Consider the following 12787-nt stretch of genomic DNA (forward strand, 5'->3'; position numbering starts at 1 on the left):
GCTTCACCGGGAAACAAAGGGCTTAGCTCCAATTTGGGTGCATAACTGTATCACTGTCCACAAAAACTCAAATGTTCAAAGCATGAAAAAAGCAGAGGAAAGCTTAGAGCTGGCTGCTGTTGTTCCATGATGATGCATCCATCCACACAGCACAGGTGGCAGAAGCAGCCAGATGTCATTAACTGTTGCTTCATGCACCTTCCTCACCTGACCGCCATTTTCAGAGCGATGATGACGTCATCCATGCTGCTGAAGATCATCTGGAGCCTCAAGATGTGACCTAGTACAGCTTGAACATCGATGGAGTAAGTACATTTAAATCAAAGGAGACCGTTTTGAAAAATGATGCAAGAACGATCCTTCTCCTGTGATGTTTTCTGTCGAGGCCGAGAACTTTCTGAAATGCTCTTGTGCAAGCTTTAGGAAGGAGGAAGGTTAAGGAAGGTTTTAAAACTTCTCTCAAAAGTATTTTAAACACCAGCAGAGTAAGTCAGTTTTATTTATCTGCTTCAAGACGCCTTACAACCTGCACAGCATATGACCCCCTCTGTCCTTAGACGCTGCATTCAGACAAGAACAAACTGTCTTCTACTGGGAAAAAATGGAAAGGTACCATAAGCTCAAGTATTATTATTTTTTACATCCTCTTTGACATATGTCGAATGAAAAAGAAACAGAACAAGTTTGCTCCAGACTCACAGATGCAGCCTACATGATGTATTGATTCAAGGCCGCGGCTTCAGACACAGATTATTCTGCAGCTAATGGTTGTTTTAAGCTGCAGATTAACAATGGGTTACCATTCATGCCTCCTGTGTCAGTAGCCTATACAGATGTGAACCAGGACTTACACTAATGCATAGTGTGAGCCATCTGGGGGGCGTATAGCAGGGGATTTAGAGGTTGAAAGAGGAAGAAGAGAGGGGGTGTAAGATCGAGTTGGGAAGAATAATGTAGATGTCCAATCTTTAAACTGTTAGTTTTTGTGTTGTGTCATTCTACAGCCTCCTCTTAATCGAGACTGTTTCACACGTTGCAGCGCTCTTCATTGGCCCCACAAGACCCACATAGCTGTAGATGCATCCTCTCGTGGGTTTATGCTATTCTCAGAGGCCGCTCTGGGCTCCCAGGTGAGCTGGACTCTCTTATCCTCACTGGGACGTCATCCATCTGTCGGAATAATAATAATAAAAAAAAAACAGAAAACCCTCCTGACACTTCTGATCGTGTTTTCTGTCATGTTAAAAGCTCCTCGTTCAGTTGTGAAAGCAGGTAGGTGTGTCACGAGGAGTGTCTGTCCGGAGCACAATCACTATTATTTTGTTCTGTGTATAATTTATTTGTGTTTCAAATAAATGTTCTAAATACTGAAGACCGGAAATGAGAACGCTCTAATCCAGTGTGCCGTGTTGTGATGCTGTCATTGGTCTGCTGCTTCCAAGCTCTCCACGGCTCTCGCCTCCCCAGAGCGTACACACACACACACACACACACACACACACACACACACACACACACACACACACAGTAACACAACATCCTCTTACTCTCAGCGATGAATCAGTCCCTTTTCTCTGTTAATCCAGCTGGGTTGTGCCTCTGTGCATTGCTGTACTTTTGCAATCTGATGAATTCCCAACGGATGACAGGAAACATCACATTTTAAAGCAGCAACTTTACATTTTTTTATTTATTTTTTGGTGGGGATTTTACACAACCAGCAGGAGTTTTTTTTTTTTTTTTGACATCAGAGCCTCTCGCACCAGAGGTGGCACTCAGCTCCACGGGACTCTGCTGAGCCCAACAATGAAGTCCCGTCCAGCCACTGCGAGTGTGCTGCTGCCCGTCGCCCTCTGCCTCAGTAAGGATGCTTCTTTACTCTCCAGTTGCAGCATGAGTTGGATGTATGTGTTTGTGTGCATTCAAGTCTTCTGGGAGAAGTTTGAAAGTTGCCACACCTTTAGGGCTTTTTTCAGTTTTGCTCTCCTGTGACTTTGTCTGTTGTATATTTTCCCTCTCAAGCTGGACTCAGGTAGGAACCTAACAGAGGAATTTCATGTTTGTTAGAAAACGTCCAAAGTAGTTAAGATGGCTTATGAAGGATATTCTGTTCAGCTTGCACTGAAACTGAGGGAAAGGTTTTACAAATGCACTTAACTTGATGAAATTCTCACTGTCCTGCCATGAGCTGATTCTCTCTCCCCAGAGTGTGTGTGTTTGTGAGTGTGTGTTTGCAGCATTTTGTGTTTGAATTGTACTCTCTACCTTGTTTTTTGTAATTAGATTTTTGAAAATGTTTTACAGGCTGTATTGTTATATTGAAGAAATGCCTGCAGGAAAAACAATAAATTAACAATCATTACCGAAAACAGACAACGAGGCGCATTCATACATGATTACTATATCCATCAGGCAGACGCCCACTGAAGCTTCATCACAAATTGCAAATAGTCACGAATGAAATGTGCAAGAAAATGAATTAAAAGCCATATTGTGCATGAAGTGATTCTGTATCGAGCGAAACATAAAAACTGTGATCCATTAAAGGTGATAGAGATGATCCATGAAAGTGCTTTTTGAAGGCAGGTCGGAGAGTTGTGGTTAGTTGAGGCTAGCAAAAATGTAGTTTATATTATATATATAGGCATGTCTCCCATTAGGACTCTTCTTTGGACTTACCTCTAAAGCTCAGTTTCAGGGAAGCATCAGTGCTGCAGTGTTTGATGAGCTGTTTGAGAACACTGCTCAGTGGTAACAGTTAGGAAGGAGCAAACTGAGCGTTGCATCAAAAAACACGACAGATATCGGATGGAAAAAAAGCCACACATTCCCCCTTTTTAATCAACTCAGGTTCTTGAACTGGTTCTGTTTGAGCGAAGTGCGTTACACAACTGACCACAAAGGTAAAGTGTAGTAGCAAGATGGCGGATTGCACCGATTACCTGCAAGCTTTCATTCTGTTATTACAGATATTTGTTTTTGACCAAAAAACAAGCATATAGGCCGTCTATTGATGATGAGGTGGGCTTCTCCATCCTCTCCCTCAATTCTGAAGAACATGACACAGCCAGGGACAACCTGCAATTTTTGGCAACCATCTATTTGGGTTCTGAACCAGTTTATTTTTGATTGAAATGCTCTGAACGGTTCGACATTAGTGCCCGATGTCTCTGTACTGATAGCCTTCGTTATGAAGGTGTGACGTGAGAGTTGACAGTGCCAGTTCTCTATACAGTATCTCTGTTAGATCAAAGCGCCGCTCTGTCTTTTCCTGTTCAACGTGATGCTGCCTGTGTGCGGATTGAGTTTGGTGTGGAGCAAACCGAGCGGCCTGCACAGACCGCTGAGCTCGACCACATCCCACTAAAAGCCAGAACTCGGTTTGTGACCAGACTTCAGCGACACACGGACAAAATCTCTACAAGCAGGTTCCGAAAACTGATGTTTTAGCAGCAGATTGACGTAAAGCTGCTGCTCAGGCGTCCACATACTTCAGCTGCGTAGTTCGTTGTTAACCCTGCAACAGCCTCATAGAGTTACTTTCATCAAAAAAATCAGCGTTTGAATTCAATCAGATCTTGTGTCTCGGCTTTTCGAGAATGTTTAAGGAGAAAACTCGAGGGACGTGTTACGCATGCGATGATCGATGCACTCAGTCAGATCACACACGGTTTAGTAGTCCCACGCTGAATTTGGCTTTAAGGGTATATAATCCCTCCAGATGAATGGACTACAACATATTTCTGTATTTGTTTGATCCATCTAAGCACCAGATGGATGATGTCTCTATAGACATACAAACATTGTGCTTCACTCCACAAAATGAAATCCTCAGCTCAAAGAATCCAGCGATGTTACGTCTCTCTCATGCTGGGTTTCATACTGTGTTTACGACATTCCCATCAGTTCTGATTCAGTGATGTCATTTTGGTGTTCGAATTCAGCTGTCACTTGTCTTTTCCTCTCCACTAGGTTTGGTCCCCGTCTGTTTCGGAGCTGCAATTCCTATTTCCTGTGGGTCCATCTACAAGCGTTTTGCTCAGTGTTTACTCACACTCGGGGACAGTTTGGTGGAAACACAGAAAGACCAGAACACGCAGGACATCGATGCGATCTGCAGGTGAGTGTCACCGTGGTAACCATTCAGTCTTGCCACGTCCATCCATTGTCTTCAATTGGTAAAGTGGTGATCCTCAATGTTGTTCTCATCAGTATTGTTTGAGAGCCACAGGGCATGTTTCACCAACAGATTCACTACTTTGGTTCAGACTGTTGGATCGACTGCTATGAAAGTTTGGTGAATCCCACTGTGGTCCCCTCACTTTTTGTTTAGTGCCACCACAAGGGCGACATTTTTGGATTGTAGAGAAATGTCTTCACAGCTGTCAGATGGATCTCTATCATACACCTCTGTCTGCTTCATTTTTATTGGAGTTATTTAATTTGGTGGCATAAACAGCGTAAAGTTAGACCTGCAACTATTTTCACTACAGATTAATCATTTGGGCTAATGAACATCAGAAAGCAGGGATAAATTTCCATCACAATTTCCTAAACCCCAAGCTGGCATCTTGTAATATGCCAAGAAACAACTTTTGATGGTTCTTTAAAGCACCTTTGGGGGTTCTTTAAAGAACTGATTGAGAAAATGATTCTTTAGAGAATCTCAGGCTACAAAGGTTTTTTTTGTGGAACTAAAAAGGATTCTTCAATGGCATCACTGTGAAGAACGATTTTGGTTTCCAGTTAGCATCTGCTTCATTCTGAGTGTTTAATTTAAACACTAAAGTATTTAATTCCAATTTAAGCCTGTAAACGTGTGAAGCACGGTCTCACAAAGTAGCTGGAATGGCTGACGCGTCTGTTAACTCACTGCTTTTATCTACTTAATTCCAGATGCTGGAGGCAGCTGTTATCTATTTAAAAACATGATGCAATGAACAATCCTCTTCTTTTGTTGCACCTCTGCATCGCTAGTGAGGCCTGTATTGTTAAAACTGTGATCACCTCTGATCACAGATGAGACAAATGAATATGGAATAAGATCAGCTTTAAAGGTTTAATACGTCAAATTTCCACGTCTAAAAGTCTGAAATCAACTTGCACATAATGCAATATTTTGTCGACTTGTGTATTTGCATTGTTTTGATCACAGATATCAGCACTGAGCTGCCCTGCAATTGAATTTGCTGCATAATGTCTGCTGTAGTAGCTGTTTGCACAAAAATAAAGGTGCTGATGGGAGCCGGCATTATTGATGGGAACGCTGAGTTCAATTTAAAAACATCTTTATTTAGGAGATGGTTCTTCACATAGTTTATGTGGTTCTTTGAGGCACTGAAGGTTAATTTTTATTTTAGTTATTTTCTTTGATGTTCAGTTTTAGCATAAAATTTGAGGTTTAAAGCACCTCTTCTCTTCTTTAAAGAACCCCAAAACGTGCTTCAGAGAACCATCAAAAAAAACGTTTTTTTAAGGCACCATGAATAGAGCTTAAAAAAACTTTATGAAAAGCAGTTTATTTAAGGAAACGTTTTAAAGATAGTTTCTCACCGAGCCACATGGTTGTACTTTGATAACAGGACTCAATAATGTTAAGTACCTGGATCTGGATCTGGATCAGGATCTGCAGCATTTCTGGGTCCGTTCCATTATAATACATTTAATATTTTGGGTTCTGGACTGTTGGTTAAATAGAACAGCATATCATTAGATGCCATCTGGGGATTTAGGAAATGGTGATGGGCATTTCTCCTGGTTTTCTGATATTCTATAGATCAAATGATTAATCAATAATACAAATAATTGTTAGCTGCAGCACTCATTTTATGCTGTTACTTGCCACCAGACCAAATACCAAAAAAATAAAGAACCTTCAATTCTGTCACAATAATCACATAAAGAACGTGAACAACTATCATCTAAATAAAGAGGTTCTTAAGTTGGTAATGATGCTTTGAAGAACCAGAGAGTCTTCTGAAGAACCACTAAAGAACCATGATTTCTCTGAGGGTTGGATCGTCGAATCTTGTAACAACTAATGATAACAAAACTTTAATTCCATCGTCCATGTACATGATTTCAGCTTGAGTCATGTCAGACAGATTTTTATTACCAACAGCGTTGAACATTTCCATGATTTCATGCTACGTCACAACATCATCTGTCTACGTCTTTTGTTACTGTCTTCACTTAGAGACTCCTCGTGGCAGAGATTACACACTGTGTGTTGAATTAGTAGTGATATTCATTTACAACTAGAAAAAGAGTATTTGACACTGGACTGGAATCCATTATTTCCACTGCCCTCTCTTCAGTCTGTTGCTATTGGCGGTGGTCAGAGTGGTGCTCTGTTGTACCTGTACCACTGTTCAGTGGTACAGGTACAACAGAGGGTTAAACCCCTGCAGTGAGCACATTTTTAGAAATGTTAATTACTACTCGGCTGTTAATCTCCTCACTGTACAACTGTTCATGTGCACACACAGTCCTGCAGAATGATGCTTCACTACAGCTGCTACCTTTCTGCCCTTAACGCTGACATTGTCTCCACCTGTCCTGGTTCCTTGAAGGTCCTGGAACGCGTTCCATGTTTGTGCCAACTCGGCTCTGGCCGGCTGTCCTGGAGAAGCAGCAGCTGTCTGGGAGTCTCTGAGACAGGAGTCCAGGAAGACGCAGTTCTCTGGAAACCTCTACGCCATGTGCGCCAGCCGCACCACCGTCCCGCCCAGCACTGTGCCTGCACCCCAGAGCCCCCCGACCTCAGACCAGACCAACCAGGAGACGCTGAAAGGGCAAACACACCACCACAGCCCCACCCTCATCACACTGTTGCTCCCTGTCTGCAGCACGCTGCTAGTTCTGCTCAGGAGTTAGTGAACCCACGTTAGCTCTTTAACAATCAGAGTGATGCCGGCTGGTCGTCAGAGTCCTGCTCCCCCGACAATCCAAACACATGAGGGCAAACACTCTGTACAAGTCATCATGATCAAATGTTGATCCTAAAATAAGGATTTCAGTCACTGGATCACTACGAAACACTTGTTCAGGGTTTCTTACATGGACAAGGTGATGCACATATAATAGTTTTATCACTGATTATCATATGCCTTGATTTCAGATAGAAGTTGTTTTCATTCTGACCTGAATATTTAAATCAAGCATACTGGTAGCTGTCCATCATCACCTAATATCAGAGGACTGTGCAACAACTGCAAGTGTTTACCTGACTGATTAAATACACTTTTTATGAGTGTCAACAACAATGTAGGAGAAAATGAAAAATCTCTTTTACTTACCGGCGTGACTCAACTAAAAAAAAAAAAAACTAAAACACCCTCAGTTATAGACAAATGTATGTCATAAACACTTTTATTTATTTATTTTACCACCGCCGCAGTTCATCAGTAATGCCGCCTGATTTTAGGACAAAGGAGATTTTCAGGGATGTTTCAGTGCCAGGTGTTCGGATCTGCTTGTGATCCAATCAGGTGTGATCCAGAGGACAGAATTATTACTGGGTGCAAAGCAGTGTTTTTTGTTTTTTTTTTGTATGTGTGTGTGCGGTGGCTTTAATTCATCACCTCGTTTGACCGGTTTAACGAAAATCAGACTCGTGTGTGGAAGGACCGTTTTGCTAAATGGTGTCATTTGTTTAAAACTGAGCCGTTACACACAGTTTTTCCAGCTTTCAAGAAGTTTTTTTTTTTTGTATTTTGAATGACTTTAGTTAACTTTATCAATTTAATATGTTGACATGTCCCCTGTGGGGCAATTAAAAAGTTAGCACAGCTAGGGGTGATTGGTTAGCCGAGTGGTTGGGGTGCAGACCACAAGGGCGCAAATGCCTTCAGATCCCGGTTTGATTTCCTTTCCTGCATGTCCATCCCCTTCTTCCCTTTCACCTAAACATCCCTCCACTGTTTAATAAATGCCAAAAGACATCTTTAAAGAAAAGTATATATAACTGAGCGTTGGCATCTCAATAAAACACAAAACAAAAATAGTGCAATAAATATTTACCGAGCACCAAAAAGAGTTTAAAAGTGTGAGAAATATATATATAGATATGTATATGGGAGTCAGCAGTGGGAAGAGGATGTGGGACGTTTCCAAGTGTTTCCCAAGTTTCATCCTTGAATGTCATTTAATGTTGTACAACTTCTTTGATGCTGATCGAGCTCTGTTATCACACACTTCATTTGATTCACTGGTGTTCATGTCACCAGTGTGTGAACTGTATTATTTTGTAGTTTTGCATCATTTTAATGTGTTTCTCAGCATCATAGAGTGGCACACGCCGCTTTGTTTCACCTAACAACAATGTAAATTAAAGTTATAATAACACACATCACGCTTTGGTATTTTGAGAGTGACTTCAACTTCTTGACATGATCTGCTTTTGTGTCAGATATTGTGTGTGTGTGTGTGTGTTGTCTTAATACTCTTAAGCTGTTTCATAACAGCAGAATCACGAGTGCATTAATCTGTCTTTATTCGCCCACCGTGGAGCAGGTTGCACCTCACAACAATCTTGACGTCCTCAAAGTGCTGGAAGTAAAAGGTGACTGGTCGTGTGACATGCTGTCATGCCAACGCTGTCGTGAAGTGAGCAGATGTGACAGCTGAGGGTGGCGGGGGAAAACGGCATCACAACAGCCTGCTGAATTTAGGAAGTTACCGCCCCGCCCGCTGACTGTTACACTGATCAAGGTCCAGGTCACCTCAGGTTCACAGGTGGTTAATTTGAACGGTGCTTTTTCACAGCTTTAGGTGTAAATGTTTTTTTATTTTCAAGAGGATGGTGTTTGATTGGTCTGAAATCAGTCATACTGTTAGGGTTCAGTCTGATAGAGATGTGTGTAGAAAACAGGGGACACCAGGAAGCATGTGAGGGAAGCCGAGTGAGGGAGGGAATTCCAGGGGAGGTTTCCAAGAGGGACCGGGAGGCAGGACGGCTGAGGCTGTGGAGCTCGGCTGCAGAAGCTGGGCCGGGGAGGTGTTGATCTGAAGGGGAGGTTCTGGCAGGAAACGCAGACAAGAATAGACGCAAGACAACACAAGTTTTCTCAAGGCACAACGTTTCTCAAAGCACAAGGTTTCTCAGCAAACGGGCCACTCGAGGGAGGACAATCCACTGGCGCTGGAGCACAGGTGGATGCAGGCTTCATCCAGTGCTGGTTACTGATGAGCCTCAGGTGTGGAGGAGAATGAGTGAGACCTCTCCCGTCCGAAAACCCCACCCAGCCTGAGAACACACTTGCAGCCACCAAAAACACAAGCACATACACTAAATTGCTATTTATTGCTTGTTGTTTAATGCTTTTATTCCTTTGCTTTTATCCTGTGAAGCATCTTTGAGTTCTTGAAAAGCGCTATACAAATAAAATGAATTATTATTATAGTTATTCTAAACAATGTCTCACATTAAAAGCACAAAACTCGGATCACCACACATACTGCACTTCAAAAAGTATCTGCCTTTTGTCTACCAATATGTGTTGAAAAGCCAGAACAGAACCATGATTTGGACATGATGTCTGATTTTCTCTACAGCAGTCAGTCTGCACAAATCATGACAGATCACCGTGAACACAGAGGAAGAGATTCAAAGCTGTTACACCCGACTGAACGTTAGACCTGGGTGGAGTTTTACATTCCAACATATAGAGGCGTTACCGTAGATCAGGGGTGTCGAACTCTGGTCCTCGAGCGCCACAATCCTGCATGTTTTAGATGTTTCCTTCTTCCAACACACCTGATTCAAATGATCAGGATCATTATCAGGCTTCTGCAGAGCTTCATGATGAGCTGAACATTTGAATCAGGTGTGTTGGAAGAGGGAAACATCTAAAACATGCAGGATTGCGGCCCTCGAGGACCAGAGTTCGACACTCCTGCCGTAGATTGACTCACAGTCTAAAGGCAGTGAGTTTGAGTAAGAGTGGACCTGTGTTTATATTATATATATATTATAACCAATTAAAGACAACTAACTAATAAGCAAATAAAGACTGGCCTGAAGCCAAGTTTGTCATCTTTCTCCGGTGATTCAAACAGAATACTGATTAAAAAATAAAATAAAACATTCCTCAGTCAATCAGTCAGACTTGATTTGTACAGCTTTACAGAGCAAAAAGGAAAATAAAACTTACACTTGACTTCCACTAAAGTACATTTCATTGAAAGTTATTTGCATCTTCTTTCAGTCTCTTCAACTCCACTGATGCGCTTGGGCATCTTCCTTTAGAATAAGATAAGGGTTTTTTCTTTGCTCTCGAGTCCTGAGATAATTCTGGAAACAACACATGCCTGGAGGATCACCTGCTAAGTCTCTGAACTGTCTCACAACACCTTGATGTGGCTCTAAACTCTCTTTGTCCTGCATTCACTGGAGAAAATCTGCAGCGTCACCACAAAGTCTTTTTTAAGGAGCCCCGCGGCCCTCGTTCTGTGCACAGCTGTTAGAACGTTGAGATACAACGAGAGCGTTCCTACCTCAGATCCATCATCCCCTCTGAAGTCGCTGATGCAGAACGACAATCACAGGATGCTCTGTGATCTGCAGCAGATGGTGTGTAGCATGAAACATGGTGGGGATTATGAATTCCACGTGTAGGACATTGTGCTGTCCGATCCATACTGCAAGGATTTTACTTCACTATGACATATATGCTACAGCCCTGAAAGCTGCACGGCAACTCTTTATGCATGAGTCTGTGAGCAAGACATGAAATAAATATGAAATCAATAGTCTAACGTCTGTTGGCTACTTCCCTTTGAAGCTATTTTTATGGGAATCCAAAGTCAGAGTTTCAGGTATGCTGTAAAGATTGTAAACCTAATTTATGTTTAGTGAACACAAATCCATAACAATGAGGCTCATTTGTTGATACATGTTCCATTATTACAGATAGATTATAGTCTCCCCTCTTATCTGCAGTTATCCTCCTGCTGATTGGCTTTGTTCCTTCTCTCTGCAGGTTATATGTGTGTTTGTGTGATTCAAAGGATGTAGACTAGATATAAGTCTGCCATTGGCTACATACTTCACAAGTCCTTGTCCTTCCTTCACAATATATCCATCCATCCATCCATCCATTCATCCATCCATCATCTATAAAGTGCTTAATCCTCACTAGGTTTGCAGGGGGGCTGGAGTCTATCCCAGCTGACTCAGGGTGAAGAGACAGACAACCAAGCACACTCACATTCACACCTATGGACAATTTATAATTACCAATTAACCTCAACATGTCTTTGGACTGTGGGAGGAAGCCGGAGAACCCGGAGAGAACCCACGCTGCACGGGGAGAACATGCAAACTCCACACCTGGTGTCCTAACCAGGATGCGAACCGGCGACCTTCTTGCTGCGAGGCAACGGTGCTAACCACAGCTCCACCATGCAGCCCCTCATAGTATCCCTGTTTCATTTTTACAATTCCATTAACTACTGGAAGCAGCAACCTACACGCTAAAAATGGCGCATTTTAGCAAAGACTGGGATCGTGCAATAAGACGGGCCTGCTTGGTTCTCTTCATGAATGCTTGTAAAGATCTACAGAAAATGCAGAATGTTCACAACATTCACTAGAGAACAGGAAAGTTCTGCCATGAAGTTCTTCCATGCAGCAGTTATTTTTAAATAATTTAACTTTTTAAAAAAAGTTAAATTTTCCAAGCCAGTTCTNTCACACCTACGGACAATTTAGAATCACCAATTAACCTCAACATGTCTTTGGACTGTGGGAGGAAGCTGGAGAACCCGGAGAGAACCCACGCTGCACAGAGAGAACATGCAAACTCCACACAGAAAGATCCCAGATGTCCTAACCAGGATGAGAATCGGCGACCTTCTTGCTGCGAGGCGACGGTGCTAACCACTGAGCCACCGTGCAGCCCCACATTGTATTGTTTTACAGTTCCATTAACTACTGGAAGCAGCAACGTACACACTAAAAATGGCACGTTTTGACAAAGACTGGGATCGTGCAATAAGGCGGGCCTGCTTGGTTCTCTTGGTGAAAGCTTGTAGAGATCTACAGAATATGCAGAATGTTCACAACATTTACTGGGGAACAGGAAAGTTCTGCCATGAAGTTCTTCCATGCAGCAGTTTTGGAAAAAGTTTAATTTTCCAAGCCGGTTCTTGACATTATTTTACAGGAGCACTGCTGCTGGATATCGCCTAAAGTAAAAATGAATATATTGGACTTCTGCAGAGGGCTCTATGTATGGATGACAAGATTTACACCATGTTCACCCTTACAGAGCATGAACTGACCTGAACAGGGGGGTCCACGGATATATTTTTGCTCTGGAATCTCTTAGATGGTAAATCCGGCCATGCTGTTGTTGTACATGTGCCGTTTGTCTTCTCGGCTGCCTTCTTACACTTTTAGACTGTTTATTTAGACAATGTACATCTGGTCTTTGACACATCTTATGATATTTCATATAGCATAAAATGTAATTTTAGGTCAGCTGCTGCTCCTTCAGTTCTGTGCATCACAGACAGACATAAAGGCACGAGGGAGAGCGGACACAAGCAAACATTCCCACTTTAGTGTCAAATGTGTCACCTTAGAGCGAAATGCTCAAGACTCAGGAGGTCCAATTAGACCACGTTAGTCGCGTGTGTGCGCCTGTCTACGTCTATATATGGCACAGCTACCATCACCAGGTTTACTTCTGCAGAAAGAGAGCGAACCAAACACCTGGACTGTAAGTGAGAGGTTCTCAAAGGAGTCCTTTTCCTCTGGTGCTGGAGTTGTCTGTCAGGGATC

General features: G+C 42.5%; 1 protein-coding gene across 1 annotated transcript; it reads left to right on the plus strand.

Moving 5' to 3' along the window:
• The first annotated feature begins 1806 nt into the window (after positions 1–1806).
• Positions 1807–6876, plus strand: LOC103366277 (neuritin-like protein). Its single transcript, XM_008293952.1, has 3 exons — positions 1807–1861; positions 3973–4120; positions 6573–6876. Exons 1-3 carry the CDS (start codon positions 1807–1809, stop codon positions 6874–6876), a joined length of 507 nt encoding a protein of 168 aa, XP_008292174.1.
• Positions 6877–12787: the final 5911 nt, after the last annotated feature.

This window comes from Stegastes partitus, unplaced genomic scaffold (assembly GCF_000690725.1).
Source record: "Stegastes partitus isolate 25-593 unplaced genomic scaffold, Stegastes_partitus-1.0.2 Scaffold926, whole genome shotgun sequence".
NCBI classification, from domain to species: Eukaryota; Metazoa; Chordata; class Actinopteri; family Pomacentridae; genus Stegastes; species Stegastes partitus.